General features: G+C 36.7%; 1 protein-coding gene across 1 annotated transcript in view; it reads left to right on the forward strand.

The window, feature by feature from the left end:
- The window catches only part of PHKB (phosphorylase kinase regulatory subunit beta), a 218,480-nt gene that overhangs the window by 174,221 nt on the left and 22,519 nt on the right, over positions 1-21,740 (forward strand). Inside the window, exons 17-25 of the mRNA XM_031934443.1 lie at positions 3,542-3,625; positions 4,105-4,209; positions 5,550-5,632; positions 5,837-5,927; positions 14,708-14,769; positions 14,858-15,020; positions 16,177-16,258; positions 18,122-18,179; positions 20,403-20,545. Of these exons, the coding sequence (XP_031790303.1) occupies positions 3,542-3,625; positions 4,105-4,209; positions 5,550-5,632; positions 5,837-5,927; positions 14,708-14,769; positions 14,858-15,020; positions 16,177-16,258; positions 18,122-18,179; positions 20,403-20,545 (871 nt within the window). The remainder of the gene's footprint in view (positions 1-3,541; positions 3,626-4,104; positions 4,210-5,549; positions 5,633-5,836; positions 5,928-14,707; positions 14,770-14,857; positions 15,021-16,176; positions 16,259-18,121; positions 18,180-20,402; positions 20,546-21,740) is intronic.

The raw sequence follows: 21,740 nt of genomic DNA on the forward strand, positions 1-21,740 counted from the left end.
TGTAACAAACGACTTGCAATTTTGGTGTCATGTGGCTAAAAAGACAGACTTGTGAGCAAGAGCCGACCTTCCTATGCATGTGTTGAGATGGAAGATTGTTTTTTGGTTGTAGCTGTAGCGTCTGTGTTCCTAAGTAGCTACTCTTTGGAATTCATCCTCTAAGATATATTACCTAGTATTCTGCTCCTTATAAGTCTGCCTTTTCAAAGTAAAGGTGTTCCCTCAAATCTTAGCTGATGCACATATTCTTATGCTAGCAGTTGCTCCCTTTCTTCTGAGAAGCCACTCCCTCCCTCAGCCCACTGAAGAGGATGTGAAGGCAGACAGCTGAGAGCAGGGCTTTTACACAGCATGTGGTTAATATTCATAATGTGATGACTGTAGTGTGATTTGCTTCATGGGGATCGGAATACAGAATTCTGCTCTATGGTACAGACCTAGTATGAAGTACTTCTGTATTTCTGGATAGTTTGGTCACTACTATGTCTTTCGGTGCACTAAATGTTATGAATGTGTACAACATGGGGGCAGTGTTATATGCACCCTGGAATGTGGGGAGCACTAAATAGTCACAGACCTGCCATACCATGGTTCAGAAAGTTAAGGAGAATCCTTTTACTGTAACAAAGAGTAGTATTTAAAAGAAACCCACCTAGATCAACACATTTTACTATACATTTATTTCTGAAAATTTGAAACTATTAATATATGAGGTAAAGGGGGCTGCATCTAGTGTTATGTGCTGTGGTTTCAGTGCAGCTATGCAACATAATGCTTATAAAGCACCGTTTCTGGCCAGTTGACTTTGTCTAAAATCACTGCTATTCCAGAATCAATATTCACAGCACATGTGGCTCAGGAGAATATTCAGTTGCTCCCTCATTCATCTATCAAGTATTTCCTGAGCACCAGCTACATACTAGGCACAGTGCCAACTTGGGCTGCTGTTCTATAGGAATGTACAACTTGAAAGGAGAAAGAGATACAACCCCAACTCTCACATAGATGTGTGCACTATGTCAGTGAACAGAGAGCTCTGGCAACACCACTAATTTTGTATACAATGAAATTATTATGTGAAATCAGTCCAAATCACAATCACTAGATTGTGTAGAGATAGTTGATTTGATTTTCCATTTAGGAAAATATAGGTTAGATTTATTTCTCTCATTAAATGTAAAAATAAATTGCAGACAGATCAAAAATTGAAAACTTAAAATTATTTAAATATAAAAGCACTAGAATAAAAAATAGGAGAATATGTTTTAGCTGTTGGGAAGGGAAGTCCATTTTTAGAATGATACCAATGCCAAAAAGCCATTGAGGAAATGATTGACAAATACTGTATAACTAAATATAGCAAACAGCCTGGCATATCAAAGGTGCTTGTGAAATTTCCTAGTAGAAAAATGTTTATATTGAAATACCACATGTTGAAATGAGATTCCACCTACTGTGCAGTCATTCTCACATTTCATAACAACACTGAAGAGGAGCAAACTGGGCAAAGTATTTAAGGGGCAATACTCTTAATATACCAAGATTTCTTAAAACAAAAAAGGATGCCAAATTCCCCCATAGAAAAGGGAACAAATGAAAAAAGTTACAAAACATACAAATAGTCATTAAATATATTAGAAAATGCTGAACCACAAAATATTTTAATATAGTAGTTTAAAAGATAAAACAAAATATTATTTTGACCCAAGAAGGTGGCAAGGCCTGTACACAGTTAATACCAGTATAAATTGGTACATTATTTCTAGAGGGTGACCAACTTTACATTATATTTCAAGGAGAATGTATTCTCTTTGATCCAGCAAGTCTAGGAAATTATCCTGCAGATATAATGACACACTGTCCAAAGACGTTTATTGAATTATTTTTAAAATAACAAAAAAAATGGGAGCTACCTTTATCAGGAGATAGGAGTTAAAAAAGGTAAAGGGGCTTCTTGATTAGATCAAGTGCTCAGCTCTGACACTGAAAAACTAATTCATTCCAAGACTATCTGTTTTTAACCTTCTAGAAATTCCAGAAGTTTCTGTTCCACTGTGACACCCTTCCCTGTTTTGTAATACTTCTGCAGACTTTTCCCCCTCAGTTTTTATTTATTTGTGTATTGATTTTTGAGATGGAGTTTCACTCTTGTCGCCCAGACTGGAGTGCAATGGCGCCATCTCGGTTCACTGCAACCTCTGCCTCCTGGGTTCAGGCAATTCTCCTGCCTCAGCCTCCCAAGTAGCTAGGATTATAGGTGTGTGCTACCATGCCCAGCTAATTTTTGTATTATTAGTAGAGACTGGGTTTCACCATGTCGGCCAGGCAGGTCTTGAACTCCTGACCTCAGGTGATCCACCCGCCTCGGCCTCCCAAAGTGCTAGGATTACAGGCATGAGCCACTGTGGCCAGCTTTCCCCTTCAATTTTAATATTTCTTCAATCATTTCAACATAGAAATGTACAGAAAAAGTATAGACTCATTTTAACATCTTGTTTGTTTGTTTGTTTGAGACGGAGTCTTGCTCTGTCGCCCAGGCTGGAGTGCAGTGGCATGATCTCGGCTCACTGCAAGCTCCACCTCCTGGGTTCGCACCATTCTCCTGCCTCAGCCTTCCTTGTAGCTGGGACTACTAGGCACCCGCCGCCATGCCCGGCTAATTTTTTGTATTTTTAGTAGAGACGGGGTTTCACCATGTTAGCCAGGATGGTCTCGATCTCCTAACCTCGTGATCTGCCCACCTCAGCCTCCCAAAATGCTGGGATTACAGGCGCTAGCCACCGCACCCAGCCCATTTTAACATCTTGAAACTGGAATACCACAATATTAAGTTTAAAAAATGGGACACAGAATATATGTTATATGAACCCATTTATGGAAATATACACACATATTGACATGTGTATAATATGAGTATATATTTATTGATGTACTTTTAAGAGTCTTTAACCCTATCTATACTCTTGGTGCCCCTTAGGGATCATACAATAAACTATACTCCTTTCAGCATGTACCAGAGAAATAGTTGTTGCAAAAGGGATTGTGAAAATAAACAGGAACGTTCACTTTGAGTATATGGTTTGAATATTTCATAAAATGTATATAATCAGAAAAAATCAATAAAGACATTTTCATCTTGGTGGGAAATACTTGAAGGTGGAAATTTAGTAGGAGATTATGGGCCTAGTTTTAAAAATGTTAAACAACTAGATTTTTTTAATGATACAGGAAGCCTTAGCCTCTTTGTGTTCTTTTATGAATCAGAGTCATGCACGTTGTATATTTATAGCAGTGTAAGAACAATATCAGATTTAAGAATATTGCTAAGTAGATCTGCAAAAGTTTTGCTCTCAAATCTCTCAGTAATCCAAAATCTAAGCTGACATCTTTGGCTAGCTTGTCTTCCTACAAGTTTTTGGATTAGGATTCCCCCTAGCTTCTTTCTCTCTGGAAAGATCAAAAATTAACAGGGCAATACTCAGGGACAAGAAAGTGACATGGATTCTTACCTGACTGTAACTTACAAATTTGTGTCTTACAGGCTTATTTCCACCTGGGTATCAACGAAAAGTTAGGACTCTCCGGAAGGCCAGATAGGCCCATTGGCTGCCTCGGTACATCAAAGGTACTCGTGAAATGTCCTCAAAAAGTAGAGTTTTTGGATTCTAATATCACATACTGAAATGGTGTTTGACCTGCTATGCATCCTTTTTCATTTTCATTATGTACTCAGACTACTTATCTAAAGTATTATTTTCTGCTAGTAAATCTTACTTATTTTGCATAATATCGTATGTCTTATAAATATGAAGGAGCACCTCACTGCTAAATATATTTTTTCTAAGCTTTGTAAAATATCTAATTATAACAATATTTACTCACAGTCTTTTTCCATCATATTAGAGGTAGACTGCTTTAAGTTTATTAGTATACTGATTCAATCAAGAAACTAAAATTTTTAAATATTATGTGGATGTCACAAGCTATTAATTTATGTGCTTATTCAGAATTAAACATCAGTTTTTATTTTTGAGACTTATAGTACTGCACCTTTGCCTTTGGTATGTTCTTTAGTTATTTGTTTTAAAACTTTTTCCCTTACAGATTTATCGCATTTTAGGAAAGACTGTGGTTTGTTACCCGATTATTTTCGACCTAAGTGATTTCTACATGTCTCAGGATGTTTTCCTGCTGATAGATGACATAAAGGTAGCTTCGGAACACCTTCCTTATAAATGGAATGACTTTGTTTCCACTGATTTTATCATATGTTACTATATTGAGTACTCCCAGATATCTGTGATACTAGGTTAACACAGTGTAAAGCATGACACTAAAACCACCTGCATAGCTTTGGAGAGTGTAAATTACTTGCAGCATTGGCATAATAGATGACCTCTGTCTTATAGACAGTTGTATGACTGCTTATTGTGCCTTTCTACAAATGAAATGAAAAGATACAATTCAGAAAAACAGGGGGACCTATTTTGAAAAATATGTTCATATGACAGTTTATCTCTTTTTGAACAAAAGGTAAATTAGCAAAATAATTTTATTCATGAAGACTATCCAGTAAAACCTCAACTAACTCATAACTCCATGAGTTAAAATCTTCACTCCCTTTTCTCCTTACAGAGCAGAGAAGGTTAGAATCATGATTTAAAGCATGAAATCTGGAGCCAGACTGCATTCGTTAAAATCTTGGCTATGCCACTTGCCAGCTGTGTGTTCTTGGGCAAGTTACTTAACTCCTCTGTGCCTCGTTTTCCCATCTGTAAAACTGAATAATAATTAAGGGGTGTTCTGAGGATTAAATGAGTTAATATATGTAAAGTACTAAGAATAGTGCCTGGCATATGGTGAAGTATTATATAAGTTTTTGATGTGATGATGATGATTATATTTAAGTCTTTGAGATGATTGATTGATTGACAGATAGATAGATAGATAATTAGTCAAATAAAGAACTCCCTCTACATTGCTAATGGTCTGTATAAATTCAGTCCAGTCTTCTCCACCTGCTGTAATATAAATCCCTAGTAATATGAAGTGAGTTAATCTTCTGAATGGCTGGCATGATTGTTCCCCCTGAGGCCATTCTTGAACTGTATATTTTAGGCTTTTTAAAAAAAGGAGGCCAAGCACATTGGCTCATACCTGTAATCCCAGCACTTTGGGAGGCTGAGGCAGGTGGATCACTTGAGCCCAGGAGTTCTAGACCAACCTTGGCAGTCTCTAAACAAATAAACAGATAAATAGATTAAAATTTTTTAAAAGGGGGGAAAAAACCATTAAAACAAATGTAGTGTGATTACTTTTAAGAATAAAGTTTGAAATCCTTGAACTCCAAGTGGTGTTCAGCATAACTTGCATGTACCCAGAGAACCTGCTAGAGCACTTCTACCCCTAAGTAGTCTAAGTTATTCAGGGTTGGATTGTGAACTGTCTTGCTACATAAGAATTTTGTTGGCTCTTTGGCACTCATGGTTGAGCATCCTGTTCATCTTAGATACTGTGTCATTACATCCTACCTCATTCTGTTTTGACAGAATGCACTGCAGTTCATTAAACAATATTGGAAAATGCACGGACGTCCACTTTTCCTTGTTCTCATCCGGGAAGACAATATAAGGTAGGTTGATACAAGAAGTAAGGTGCAAGTGTCTCACTGCCATGAACGCAGTGAGCCCTTAGGAAGAAAGGCCTCCTTGGATTTTTTTGTATACTTCTTAGTAGGTGGTAGAATACTTTGTATATATAAAGGGCACTTAGTATTAGATTATTAATTCACCATTCTGTTGTTAATCTGTACATTTTGTTTATTTATATTTTTTAGAGGTAGCCGGTTCAACCCCATGTTAGATATGCTGGCGGCCCTTAAAAAAGGAATAATTGGAGGAGTCAAAGTTCATGTGGATCGTCTACAGGTAGCCTTCTGATTTTCAGTATGCTTCTATTTTCAGGACAGTTAATCTACAATACAGCTATGTTTCTTAATATATGTTCTATTTAAGGTTTTTGTCTTAAGGTTTTATTCTCTACCTATCTTCCTATTCCTGTTGTCACCTTTCCAGTTTATCTGATCCCACGAAGTCAGATGCTTGAACACTTGCAGCGATTTCCTGTGCAGAATTTTAGACTTCAGTAGCTTATCTCTAAAAGCTAGGTCCGTAGTGGTGAAGTGACCTGCCTTATAACCTTGGGCTTTTAGGGGCAGATTGGCTGACTGTTGGTCCAGTGCTCTTTTTCCTGCTCTATACTAACATCCAACCTGGGAATAAACCTTGTTCCGTTCAGAACTTCACAGCATTATCTTCACAGCTCCTAAATTACAGAAACATTCTTTGGTTCACTGCTGGTCATAACAGCCTCTCTGTCCACAGTTCTCTCCTACTAAACACTCTGTGCTTCAGCCAATACAATAATTACGGTGTCTTGAATTTTGTGGGGTTCTGCCCCTCTGCTCACACTATTTTCTCTGCCTGGAATATCCTTCCTTCTTTCAGGGTTACTGGGCTTTGAGGTCTTACCAGACTTTAAGGGCAGCTCTACAAAATCATCCAGACCACAAACATACTTCTGTTCCTCAACATGCTTTCGTGACCTTTAACTACTAAGATTGCGGTCTATTATATAGGCTTATATACTTTCTTTCTGTAAAATAATAATGATTATTCCATGGGGTCTTTCACATAGTAGGTGCTCAATATTAAATAAGAAAGAGGAAAGTTTATAAAGAAAGACCTACATAGTGTTATAAATGGCATGTTTGCATACTCATTCACTGGTGATTGTATTTTGCATACTTGATTTTCACCTAGGCATTTATCTTTTTTTCTTTATTTTCTGTTGCTTTGTCTTTTTGTAACACCTCCTGAGGCAATTTCTTTGATTTTTATCTTGCAGTTCTTCTATTGAGTTTTGCATGTTGGCTATCATGTTTTAAATTTTCATTTTTCGTAGTATCCTGTCCTATGGATATTTCATGGATGTCATATTTTATCTTTTCTGAGGATATCACCTAGAGGTTTTTTTCTTCCTCAATTTTCCTTTCCTCTGCATTATGACTTTCAGGGGCTTTTCCCTCAGTCTTTCATGTGGAGGCATTTGTCAGATGTCCAGTATTCTTTAGCTATTTATTAATTTTTAAAAGTGAAGGAGTAAAAAGTTCATAGGAAGCTGTGTGCTTGGGTACAAAGATTCTCTTTTTCTTTTGTTACTATTTCAGCTTTTGTTTTTGATTCAGGGGGATACATATACCTGGGTATATGCATGATGCTGAGATTTGGGGTGTAAGTGGTCCCATCATCCAGGTTCTAAGCACAGTTCCCAATAGTTTTTCATTCCTTGCCCTCCTTCCTCCCTCCCTGCTCTAGTGGTCTTTTTTTTTTTTTTTTTTTTTTTTAATACTGCCCCAGTATTAGGATTCACTGAGTTGAATGGTAGTTCTGTTTTAAGTTCTCTGAGAAATCTCCAAACTGTTTTCCACAGTGGCTAAACTAATTGACATTCCCATCAAACAGTGTATAAGCATTCTCTTTTCTCTACAGCCTCACCAGCATCTGTTGTCTTTTGACTTTTTAATACTAGCCATTCTGACTAATGTGAGATGGTGTCTCACTGTGGGTTGTTTTTGTGTGTGTGTGTGAATTTCTTTGTTTGTTTGTTTGTTTGTGAGACAGGGTCTCACTCTGTCACCCAGGCTGGAGTGCAGTAGAGTGCACAGCTCACTGTTCCCTCAACCACCCAAGCTCAAGGGACCCTCTCACCTCAGCCTCCCAAGTACCTGGGACTACAGGTACATGCCGCCATGCCTGACTAATTTTTTAGTTTTTTGTAGAGACAGAGTCTTGCTGTGTTGGCCAGGCTGGTCTCAAACTCCTGGGCTCAAGTGATCCTCCTGCCTCTGCCTCCTGAAGTGCTAGGATTATAGGCATAAGCCACTGCACCCAACCTCATTGTGGCTTTGATTTGCATTTCTCTGATGCTTACTGATATTGAGCTTTTTTTTTTTTCTTTTTTTATGTTTCTTCCTGTGTTTAGGAGGAAGATTCTTGATGAATTCACTTATAAGGTGACCTGATGGCAAAAGCTCCTTTTTGTTGTAGAAGGCCGCAGATGCCAATATCTGAAATTCTTTTCTCTAAGGCTTTTCAGTCTACCCAGAAAGTATATCTCTAACATCATGACCAAAGGACTTACACTTTGTTTCCATATCCTGAGAGCAGGGTGAAGGAAGGGAACCAGGGATCCCACTGTGAAGTATGCAGTCTCCAACCAAATTCACTGTTTAATCCTTGTATCTCCTGCTCTCCACCGTGCCTTATACTCTTGAGTACAGTGTTTTTAACCAGAGAAAAAGCCCTTTGTCTCTCAAAAATCAGGGAGCTGGAAGCAGATAGTAACTCTCTAAGTGTTCAGGGAATGGAAAGGAACTTTTGGACCCAGTCTTCCTACGTGGAATGTCCGTGAATCCCAGCAGTGTCTGGGTCTCAGGGTCCTGAGGCTCTTTCCTGTTCTCTTTGTCCTAATGGATTTATTAGTGGGTTTATACCTTAAACATTTTTTCCACTATTATTTTAGGGATTTTAGGAAAAACAGGAGTTAAATATATATCTTGGTCATATTAACCAGAAATCTACTTTTGATTTTATACTTAAATGTCCCTTCCATTCCAGGATGTAGCTAGGCATTTTTCTATTCCTTTTAAGAAATAAGTGGGCCTATATGGAAAAGAAAAAAGACCTAGATAATTTTGAAGAGAAATATAAGATTTGAATAAATGATGGGCTATACCATATTCTTGGATAAAGACTATTACAAAAATGTGAGTACCTCCTAAATTAGTCTACTAGTTTATTATAATCATGGTCATTTCAGTGGAGTAGAGCTTTTGGCAATTTCATATGGTTAAGGGCCCACCAGGGAAGAGGGATTTCAGTAAATACTTCAGACTTTCAGATGACTCTCTTGAAAAGCTATACCTTTGAGTAAAAGGGAATCAGAAATAGTTCACTCCTCACAAAGGGTAGTGGATAACATCCAGAACCCCAAAGTATTTCTACAAATATGTACAATGTCTGTCTTTCATTCAAAATTATCAGGCATGCTAGGAGTGATCAACAACAGAGAGCCACCTACATTGGTTTAGATATTAGAGTTATCAGACATAGATGTCAAAATAACTACGATCACTATGTTTAAGAAATTAGATAACAAGTTGGAGAATTTTATTAGAAACTTCGATAGTATATTAAAAAAGAATCAAATAGAAATTCTAAATGAAAAATTCAGTCACCAAAATTGAGGTCAGTAAAACAGTGTAGTACTTATTCACTATAATTGATGGCAGAGGATAGGTAACTCAGAAAAACACCCCAGTATACACACAAGAACTTAAAATAATATGTGATCAAGGAAACAATGAATTAATGGTGGATGTATAGATTATTTAATATATAATTTGGGGAAAATTAAGGAAGTTAGAGTATCACCTCACATCATACACCAAAATACATTTCAGGTAGATTAAATGACTTAATTTTAAAATATGTTTATTTTAAGAAGAAATCAAAATACTTTCAAGCTTTTATTTTGGGCATATCATAAGCTATCAGTTTTAGCCCCTAATGTTGACAAATTCTTAGTTTTGTGATGACTTTGAGTTGAAAATAATTTTACTTTACTTTGAAGTTTAATATTCTACTATGTTGTGGAAAGTTTTCATTCTATTTGAAGAGTCATAGACAAATTATAAAGACAGTGCAAAATGCGGTGATTTTCTCTCAAGTCAATAAATTGAAGGTTTCTCCTTTTCTTTTTATTTTCTTTTAATGTCAAGCACAGCATAGCGTTTTAAAGTTAGAATGATATCCTTTTTAATCCTGCATCATCTGAAATTGGGAAACTTTTTGCTTATATATCCTTATACACAAAACTCAAGTTGGTCAAGACCTTAAGATATTTCATCTAATCCCCTCCTTTTACAAACAGAACTAGAGCTCTTTGTAGGACAGTAACTGTCTGTAGTCCTAAGACTAGTTACTGTAGATAGGAATAGAATTCATGGTTTCCCATTCCTAGTTCACTACTTTTTATACTCAAGCACCTGAACTTTCATCACTTTCTTTTCTGCAGCAGAGTTTAATGTCTACTTCACTACCTATCTCATTTTCCCATTTTTAGTTGTGTTTCAGAAATTATAGGAGAAAGAGGTCAGTAGTTTTGTCATGATTCAAATAATTTTACTTTTTTTTTTTGAAACAGAATCTCACTCTGTCACCCAGGCTGGAGCACAGTGGCGCGATCTTGGCTCACTGCAACCTCCACCTCCTAGGTTCAAGCGATTCTCCTTCTTCAGCCTACCAAGTAGCTGGGACTACAGGCATGTGCCACCACGCCCGGCTAATTTTTTGTATTTTAGTAGAGATGGGGTTTCACCGTGTTAGCCAGGATGGTCTTGATCTCCTGACCTCATGATCCACCCGTCTCAGCCTCCCAAAGTGCTGGGATTACAGGCATGAGCCACTGGGCCTGGCCGAGTTTTACCTTTTTTAAAAAATGTAAATGGAAGTTCACCATTTGTGTTTTCACTTTTTCCTTCTTTTATTTAAATTAAAAATATTTATCAAAAGCAAAATGTAAGTACATAACTGTTCTAGACTTATAGTCATCAGTAGCCCAAAATGTCAATGATATTTTTGAAGATCTTCTGAATTTAAACACATCTAAAAATTGTGGTAAAACATACATAACATAAAATTTGCAATCTTAATCATTTTTAAGTGTCCAGTTTAGTGGTGTTAACTACATTCACTTTGTTGTGCAAACAATCTCTAGAACTGTTTTCATCTTGCAAAACTCAAACTCTATACTCATAAACAACAGTTCCTCATTCTCCCCACACTCCAACCTTCATTATTTTTACAAATATAATCAATGAAAATGGCATCTATATGCTCCTCTTGGGTTTTATTTCAAATCCTTTCAAATTTCCATATCCCCTGATCCAGTTTTACTCATTACTAGGATCCCAGCCTCTTCTCCCAGCCCCATTACCCAGGACATCTCTCCGTGCAGTTTGTTGCTAGCCGTGCTTTCCATGCCCCAAATATACTTGGTTTCCAAATCTCTAAATGTAATTGGAGTTTTATGCCCTCATGCTATGATGGTATTTTAGAGTTGCCTTTTCTTTTTTTCTTCCTATGTCATACTTTAATTTTACAGCTTAGGTGAATGTTTCGTCTTTAGTGAAGCCTCCGGGACTGGAATTAATTTCTCCTTTCATTGTCCTTCTATGACATTTTGCTTGAATGTTTACTATAGCTCTTCTTTCATTTTATGTTTAGCTAGTTTCTTCTGCCTGCCTCGCTCTGTGGTTTGTAATCCTTTTCAGCTCAAGGTTCACTCATCTCTGCATCCCCAGAGTACTCTCCTCACTACTGTTACCTGTGGGAAATATTTAAATATTGCCTCATTGATTCAACAAATATTTATTGTGCTCCGACTGTAGGCACTAGGGATGTAGTGATGAATATGATACACAAGGTTTTTGACCACATGGGACTTATATTCTAAAGGGAAAGCCCAACAGAAAACAAAGGTAGGTTGGGAGAGTGATGGGAAGGAATGCAGTCTTGGGTAGGATGGTCTATTGGAAAGGACCTGGTGGGATATAATTGAGTGTTTTAAATATTATATTGCATTTCACACATACAGTATTATTTAATTACCATCAGAAATAGAATACTAATGCCTAGCAAATTTGTTGTTAAGTTTGCTTTTTCCAATACTAATATAGGAGCTTCTACAACCAACTGAATTTTTTTAAATCAAAAGCCCTATAGATTATTAATGGAATTTAACATTTGTCTATTAACTCAGAGTAAACATTTATTTTATGGGCTGAATTAGAATATAAGGGTGCTTGGGCTAATAAAATGGAAATTATTAAATACAATTTTTTTCTGTTTCAGCATTAGCTATAAGCTTTAAGAATTAAGTAATTCTTGACTCTCTCTTGTCTCTCATACCCTGTGTTACAATTTATTATTAAATCCTGTTGTCTCTATCCTCAAATTGTATCCAGAATCTAACCACTTCCCATCACCTTCAGTGCTATTATCATGGTCCAAGCTACCATTGTCCCTCACCTAGGTTTTTACAGTGATCTCCTAAATTCCAACTAGACATAAGACAGCCTGTTCATGCTCTACCTGGTCATAGGCAGATTATGTCATATATCATAAGCCTCCAATGATTTCCTCTCTCACACAAACTGGAAACCACTGTTCTTCAAATGGTCTATGTGCTCTTCATGGTCTGGACTTACATCTCTTATTTCATTTCCTATCAGCTGCCCCATCTATTCTATTTCAACCACACTTTCCTCCTTACTGCTCGCAAAGACACTAAGCATGCTCCTGCCTCAGGACCTTTGCACTTACCACTCCCAGCCCCGTACACTCTTCCCTCAGATCCATATCATTGACTATAGTCCTTTCTTCAGTTTCTGATTACATGTTACTTTATTAGAGAAATCGTTTCTGATCACCTATATGAAATAGCTAACAACCCTCATCCTACTCCCCTGCCCTGGTACTCCCCATCCCCTACCTTTCTTATTTCTACTTTGCACTTATCACCATCTGACATAATAAATACATATATGTAGTAATAATATATATTATAATTATTATATACATAGAGAGAGTCATATGCCACATAACAGCATTTTAGTCAATGATGGACCATGTATACAGTGGAGGTCTCATAAGATTTTAATACTGTATTTTTACTGTACCTTTTCTATCTTTAGATACACAAATACTTACCATCATATTATAGTTGCCTACAGTATTCAGTACATGTTTGTAGCCCAAGAGCAATAGGCTGTGCCATATAGCTTAGTGCTTAGTAGGCTATACCACAGTTTGTGTAAGTACACTCTATGGGTGTTCACACAACAACAAGATTGCCTAATGATGCATTTCTCAGAATGTATCTTGGTCATTAAGCGATGCATGACTGTGTGTGTGTGTGTGTGTGTATGGCTTTTTTATTGTCTGTCCGCTACACATACCTTTAAGAACAGTTTTAAGAAGGCAAGAATGTTATGTATTTTGTTCATGCTGTATCCTCAATACCTAACATAGTACCTAGTAGGCCTTCAATAAATATTTGTCTAACAAATTATTTAACTAAAGAGCAAGATGTATACATGCTAGCCTACATATTAGGAAATATCATTCAGTGAACCTGCCTAGGCACAGACCCTGCTCTTAGGGAACTTACTGTTCCAGAGTGACCTGACTATAGCCAGGCTAGTAAAAATGTGCAGATCAACTGCATAGTCGACCTTTCTCACGCAAACTCGAGGAAACTTTATTATGATTGCTATTAATATGTCCATCCTGTCATCTGTAAATGGGCATTTGTTGATCTACTTTGTTTATGAGTTTCCACTAGAGGAGAAGGCACTACTACTCTGGGTAGTTAGCCAACAAAAGCAACATTCCCAGTGTCCTGTTTCTTCACATTTGAGATGAACAGTGAGAAAATAGAGAAAATAATATATGTTATAAATATTGTATAAATATGTAATAAATATTGCCTTATTTTTAAGTAATAATTTATGGCTTGTTTTTTATGAGTACATTTCTCAATTTTCTCTGACAATTCATCAGATAATTAGAAGTGACACATAATGTTAAAAATCATTGTAGGTTTATCATTCATTTATACTGTTCATACTGTTCACTGTGAACCACTGACAAACACAAACAGAGTTTCAGTTCCGACTCATTTAGTTTGTTCAGCCTATAATCAGAAACTAATGGAAAATAAAATGACCAAATATGGATAGCCATACGCCAGAATGCAGAGAAGCATTGGCCTAGATAACCAATACCTTCATGTTCCTGAAAAAAATGGAGTCTTGTCGGTATCCTATCATTGGATGACCCAGAAATACATTACAGTAGCAGAACCCAAAGTGCAATTTCACATCTTTTCCCAAAACAATTTTAGTGTTTTATGTGTTTTCTAATTTGGATATTTTATTTTACTTTATTTATTTTTTGAGATGGAGTCTCGCTCCATGAGGCCAGAGTACAGTGGTGCGATCTCGGCTCACTACAACCTCCACCTTCTGTGTTCAAGTGATTCTCCTGCCTCAGCCTCCCGAGTAGCTGGAACTACAGGCACATGCCACCACGCCGAGCTAATTTTTGTATTTTTAGTAGAGTTGGGGTTTCACCAGGATGGCCAGGATGGTCTTGATCTCTTGACCTCGTGATCCGCCCGCCTTGGCCCCCCAAAGTGCTGGGATTACAGGCATGAGCCACTGCCCCCCAGTCAGAAATGTAATTTTTTTTTAGCATTTTAATGGTTACTGAATTATTTTAATTCCAGCTTAAAAGCAAATACCTGCAATTCTAGGAACAGAGAGTTCATCTCATGTTGACCTATTTATAATGACTCATAAACTTGTAACTTGATGTGTATATTCTATTTTAGGGGTTTGTGTGTGTGTGTGTAGAAACCTGTGTGATTTTCAAATGTTCATTTAAGAATTACTTCAGAACTGTATATATTTTTAAGCAATTTTTTGAAGTATTACTTAATTACAGAAAGGTATGCACACAGGCCATAAGAGTATGGCTTGATGTATCTAAGAGTTTCTAATCCTTTTTTGATCACGTTTCAGACACTAATATCTGGAGCTGTAGTAGAACAACTTGATTTCCTACGAATCAGTGACACAGAAGAGTAAGTCCCTTTGGGTTATTTCATTTTGGCTTTTTTGAAATTACATTAGAAAAGTAGAAAATATGAAACCTTTTCTTTTACTTTCTAGGCTTCCAGAATTTAAGAGTTTTGAGGAACTAGAACCTCCCAAACATTCAAAAGTCAAACGTCAAAGCAGCACCCCTAGTGCTCCTGAACTGGGACAGCAGCCGGATGTCAACATTAGTGAATGGAAGGACAAACCCACCCACGAAATTCTTCAAAAACTGAATGTGAGACAGATGCAGTTCCCACATGGCCCTCAGTTGCTGGAGCAGAGGCTCCCAGAGTCAGACCATATATCTTTTTGTCCTCTCAGTGAAGGTAGCAATTAATCTGGAGGTGGATAACTTGTCTACACCCAGGGCAATCATGAGAAGTTGTTCTCTTGGTCTAACATCTGCATAGATATCTTTAAAAATGCTTAAGAATTGCAGGTGAATATGTTTGTCTTGGATACACAAGTATGGTATGAGCCATTAAAGAAGTCAATGATAGTTGCCTGTGGGTTCTCCAGATTTCTCTTTCAGAGCCCTCTTTCTCCCTTTCTGCCCCCATCTTGTCTCCTGCCCCAGTGTTTAGGTGTAATGCTTGCTTTAGATCAGTCCTGTCACTGAGTAAAGCAGTCCTTTCACTGCATTCATACAAATATTTTAACAAATGAATATTTATCTTTCCTAAGATTACTTATGTTTCAGAAGAGTAAGGGTGGATAGGGTGTAGTACTGATTCATGGAAACGAAATTCTCCCAGTAGAGCAATAAGCACTGTGACGTTTTGTTTGGGGCATACAAATTTGAGCATGTAGACCAAATATATATCCTTCCAGATGTGACCAATTCTTGTTGATGGATATTGTATAGATCCAAATAAGCATGATTAAGATATAATATGGCATAAAGCACATAGCACAGTGCCCTAATATGTAATAAACACTCTAAACAAATCCCCTCCTATCATCTATCTCTTCACAACAGTTTGCTAGCAACATGGTCTCCCATTTACCAATAAGAAGAATCAAGAAGGGAGTGGTTAAATAACCTGGCCAAGTCTCTCAGAGAGTGGCAAAATCAGTATTATTGTTTGTAGATAAAATATTTTCTGTTCATTACTTATCTTGTTTTCTGGCAAATTTGATTATTAAATCCTACCACCCCAGGAATCCAGCTTGTCACTTGTCTACCCTCTATCTCTAAGATATCTAAGATAAGTATGAATCGCTGTATAATGTCATCTTATGCTTTATATTATATCAATGACAGTTTATCTTTCCTCAGTTCATAGTAAAGTATTTCTTCTCTGCATCATGTGGTTTTGTGTTTAGTTACCCTCTGTGGTAACTCCTGTACCCATTTCATTTCAGTTCCTCACCGTGATTTATATTTTCAGGATTGCAGTTGTCTGGCTAGCCAAGCCATCCTGCTGGGTATACTGCTCAAAAGAGAAGGCCCCAACTTCATCACAAAGGAAGGTAAGAGTACATGTCTAAGAGAACATTTTAAATAAGAGGACCGCTGTAGCCTTGAACATGTATCAAATATGCATAAGCTATCCACTAAAATGTTGCAAGTTATTTCCCCCTTCATTAAACCTTCTTTTTCACTTTTGAATGGAAAATGTTCATTCATACCCTCTAGAGTGGAGGAGACTGATGTATGAACCCCTAACTGGCTTTCATGCAGTGATGCTTGATTGTTTCTCTGATTGTCTGGAAAGTATTGGAGCTTGGATTGTACCTGTGACTGTTAACCTCTGATGAATTCCATAGTTGTTTATTGACAGTTTCTATTTCCAGTTTTATCTTCTCTAATTTTTCAAGAATAACATTGAATTGTTATGTCTATAAAAATTAGCTCCCTCATGATCTGCAGCAGCCATTTGGAATGGAACATGACATTTAATAGAATTGTGCTCTGAAGATCATTAATAAAAATAAATCATTTGTAATCATGTCTATGTCCACTCTGCATTAAGGATGAAACCCAGTTATCCCCCGGATTCACACTTGCATGTGGAGTCACCACTGTAAGGAATCTTTAAGTTCTCCACCATGGTCCACTTCTGACATTTTGTAATACAGAGTAATGCAGAATACAGTTCAAGTACTTAATGTCTAGCTATTCAAAAATCTTTGGCTTATTTGAAAGTACTGTGTTAAGAGGTGTGTGTTGATACGGTTAGAACTGAAAAACAGCAGTGGAATTAATAATACATATAGTTCTGGTAATTAACCGAGCATAGTTATTTATTCAAAAGAGATCTACTTAGTTTTTGCCTTATTATAGCTAAGAGATAACCTTCTTGAGTATTATACATGTGAATTGAATCGTTTTCCATTTCTTAGCTTGTTAAAGGCAGAGGAACTTTTAGCAAATTTCAAACAGAATCTTGCATATTTCTAATTAGCCTTAAAACTGTAAGTATAAGCAGAATCTCAGTTGTATTTAGGATATTCACTGAAATTTGTACTTTATCTAAAACAGTAGGATTTTTAAAAATCAAACATTTCATTAGAAACCTAGAATTCAGAATGGCTGTTTTTTTTTATTGAAAAGTTTTAGTGCTTTTAAATAAAAGAAAATTTATATAAAATAGTTTATAATGAAAATGCTAAGGGAATTATTTTTTAAACCATTTTTATAAACTTGAGAATAATATTCATTAAATGTTTTAAATCTATAAAACCTTATGTGAAACATTGAAAATCATATGCATCTACAGAATCTGAATATAATTTTATCTAATTTGTTAAAAGGCTATAAAAAGTTTAGAGTAAAATGTTAAAGATCTTGTTCTTTTGGTGCTCTTTCCTGTCACATTGTGATTTTATGGACAAAATCGTGGCCAAATAATGAAACCCACTGGTGTCTTTTGAGCAGTAGCATATGTTGGAATGATCATAGCCCCATGTACATAACAAGGCCTCAGTAAAGTTTTATTGAACAAATAAATGAAAAGTCATATATATTAGAGTCTACAGTATTTGTTCAATTGCTAATTATTTTACTATATTCTCTTTTCCTCTTTCCTGCAGTAAATTAAAATAGCATTTGTATTGTTAAAAGTTTAGATTGCATATTAATTAGGAAAATAGTTGAATTTCAAGAAATAAAGTACCAAAATTATATACTCAGACTAAATAGTATCAAGTGCTGGAGATAGTCACACTCTATATATTTGAGTTACATATTTAAATATGTCAGTTCAGAACATTAATGAATCGATGTATCAACTCTAGTGAAGCACAGTGAAAATTTGAGTACTTTTAAGAGGAATAAACGTTATGCATTTAATTAAAAGTTTTGTTCAACAAAGACTCTTATCCAATGTCTAGGTACCGTTTCTGATCACATTGAGCGAGTCTATAGAAGAGCTGGCAGCAAAAAACTTTGGTTTGTATTAGCGTCCTTGTTGTTACGTTTTATTTTTGTGTTGTCATATTCGATAGCCTAAAGAAAAGATGGTTATTCATCCTAATTTTTACTTTTAACCTCCAAGGTTACAGCACTTCCTAAGAATGTGCCTATGTAGCATGTCTCTCCCCGCACCTCCTCCACCAAAATTCTGAAAACAAAGACACTGTAGGGATTGAACCTGAGGAGTATTCACTGGAATGATATGCTAAGAATTCTTTCCTACTCTACACCTTCTCTGCCCCAGCAAGGTGCTTTAAGTTCTGTTTTTTAATTTAGGAAACCTGTTCTGCTATTATAGAAGGCCATGGAAAGAGACCAGTGATTTATCTAATCATAAGCAAAAATAATATACTGAGAAGGCTATTCTCTTGTCACTTAAGTTGAATGAATCCCAGTGATTGTAGCTGCTTCATGAAAAATAACCAATTTGTGCTACAGAGGTAGTCTCTTCCCAGAGATTGAAAAAAAAAGAAGTAGGAAAGTTTAAATAAATAAAGTTGTTTAAATTCACAATGGAGTAGGAATGCCTAAATGCATGGCCCTCTGCATTTTGATGTAATTCTACAGAAATGTTTTACTAGCTGAATCTAACAAATAGTGAAAGTCAAAGTGTATGTATAGATATATATACACATGCACACATTTTTTAATGGTACATTATCCACTTAAAAAAAAAAAAGTCTCAAGAATGTCATAAGAAACTCCCTTAACCTAAGTGAGCCTCAGGTTTCTAATCCCTAAAATAAGGGGATTAGACAAAACAATCTCTTAGGATATTTCAATTCTATTTTTATCATAAATATACCATTCCTCCTCAGAAGAAATAATGTAATAATCCTATAGTTAAATCTTTCAAATTTTCACTGTAAATTCTTAGTACAGTAAGACATCAAGCCAATAAGTGATAGTTCTGGTAAACTTTCTTAGCCAGTAAATTTCAAGTGTGGTCTATAGTCTTATTTTTGATTAAGCACATCTGTTCTTGCTTTATGTATTACACTTTATGCATTTCAGATAAATCATTAGCTAGCAAACATTTAGAATGCTGACTGTTACGTTTGGAAGAACTCCTGGAAGTTTTATTTACTCTTATTTTCCCTTTTATGGCTTTCCACTGACACACCCAGGTTGGCGGTGCGCTACGGGGCTGCATTTACCCAGAAATTTTCTTCCTCTATAGCCCCACACATTACTACTTTTCTGGTACATGGGAAACAGGTAACATGCACAGAATTTGAAAACCCAAGCTGCTTGAAATGTGTGGGCTTATTTGCACTCTGAAGGTTAAACATGTCTTTTGGTCTTAGAGTGTGTGGGTGAAAGCTTCTCTAGAAGTAGGAAGTGTTTGTTTCACTAACTTTATTAGTTATTGACTGAATTTTCTTTTAGTCATCTATGTTGAAATTAAGAAATATGAATGTTTTTTATAAGTCAGCTTCTGTGGATATCCTGAAATACCTAAAGATTGCAGCCAGTTTCAAAACTACATTTTTATTTTACTTTCTCTATCTAAAAGTTCCACGTGAAGGGAACTTTTTTACTTTTGAAGGAAAAAAAATTATCTTATGTATTGCATGTGCTGTACTTTAAAAAAAAAAAAATCTGTTCTCCCTAGGTTCTAAGACTTTTTCAGTAATATAAAAATAGCAGTGTGAATTTCTTCCCCCAACATTATGACTTTATCATGAAAAAGAAATACTGGTATTTCATTGTAGCACTTTCTAAAATTCAGTACTAAGTGAATCCTCTAATCCAGAGATTTGGTTATCTAGGCACCAAAAGAAACATGACTTAGAATGGTTATAGAAATAGGTCACATGTACTAGTGACAGATTTAGTAATGAACTTGTTAATGCAAAATCAGAATACCCTCTTAATTCCTCCTATACACCCTCCCTCCCTTATCAAAATAATAACTAGGTTTTCTTTTTTTGCTTTTTAAATCGGTAGTGTCATCAGTAATATTTTTGTCACAGCTTGGTGGCAGGGATGAGGTGGAGGGATCCCTCCCTAATTCTGAATGGTCCTGCAGTCTGGGAAATTTCAGCTGTTAGGTTCAATGTCCTGGACAGTGTTTCCTCCAAATGATGATGTGAGGATTCAACCGTGTATATATTAAAGATTACCCAGTCAGGGCCCGATGCATTCCTCATGTTTTAGATTTGTGAACATCTGGCCTGCTCTCTTCTTTGCCCCCAGGTCGGTTGTACGCCGTGCAGCAAGTCTTTTAAGTAAAGTAGTGGACAGCCTGGCCCCATCCATTACTAATGTTTTAGTGCAGGGCAAACAGGTAAGTATTTGCCTTTCAGACACTTATTTGGTCCCAGTGGCAAAGATTTCTGGCTAGGACCCTTACTTTTAAGTCTGGCAAGCCTCAGTGTCATAGGCCTCTCACTTTCAGATTTATAAGGGCTCAGGCATTGCTACGAAAGTCTCCTTCCTCAAGCAAAATCTAGTCAGAAAGATATTAAATGGGCCTTCCCCTTTTCCTGCTGCACCTTAGAGCTGTAATCTTCAACTTCTGTGTTGAGATCAATGCAGATGCTAATGTAGAAAATGGACCAATAACTACTAAAGTACTCCAGACAGGTTTCAGATAGGCAGAGCAGAGGTAGGTGAACAGCGAAGGGCACATACTCCCTTCCGCTCCACATAAGATCTCCCCCCTTAGAAAGCATGGTGTTCGTGCCCAGCCAGGGTCTCTGCATGCCAGTGCTGCTCCCCAGATCCCCCGCCCCAGGCCATCTCTAACCCCAGCTCCTCCCCATTCGCCAGGGCCAGCTCTGTCACCTCCTCCTCACGGAGCCATCTCCAGTTAGCAGTGGTCTCTCTCTCTGGATTCTCAAAATAGGTCTGTGACAATTCCCACAATCTGCCCTGGGTCCCAGTTCATTTGAATGTGTGTCTCTCACCTCATGGTAGGCTGTGAGCCCCCAGGGGTCAGAGTCTGAGTCTTGTCCAGTACACATCCTAGTGTGCCCAGCATGGGGCCTTGCTTGGAAAAAGCACTTGGTGAATGTGGGTTGAACTGAGCCTGTGCATGTGGGGTGTGGCTGCTCATTTTCTGTTTTGTTTTCTATAAGCTCTAATTTACCTGGCTGAATCATCCTTTGATTAGAATGAAAACCTATTCACTTACTCTCCGTCTCTTCTCTGTGAATATATGTGCTTTGTTGTGTTTTCCTGAGAGTTAATCTGGGGATATAATAAGCTTTAGTAAAATGAAGTACTTTAATGCTCTTCAATGGAATCAACCCATTGGTCATATTTCAGGGTCTTAATTCATTAAGATTAAAATTATTCATCCTTATATTTAGCTTTTGAAATGTTAGAATAATAAGCTATTTATTGTTTCATGTAATATTTAATAATTACAAATAATTGTACTAATAAAAGATTCCTGCTGGGCATGGTGGCTGACACCTGTAATCCAAACACTTTGGGGGCCAAGGCTGGAGGATCACTTGAGGCCAGGAATTCGAGACCAGCCTGAGCACATAGCAAGACCCTATCTCTGCAAAAAAAAAAAAAAAAAAA

Source organism: Piliocolobus tephrosceles, chromosome 17 (genome assembly GCF_002776525.5).
Source record: "Piliocolobus tephrosceles isolate RC106 chromosome 17, ASM277652v3, whole genome shotgun sequence".
In the NCBI taxonomy this organism is placed as follows: domain Eukaryota; kingdom Metazoa; phylum Chordata; class Mammalia; order Primates; family Cercopithecidae; genus Piliocolobus; species Piliocolobus tephrosceles.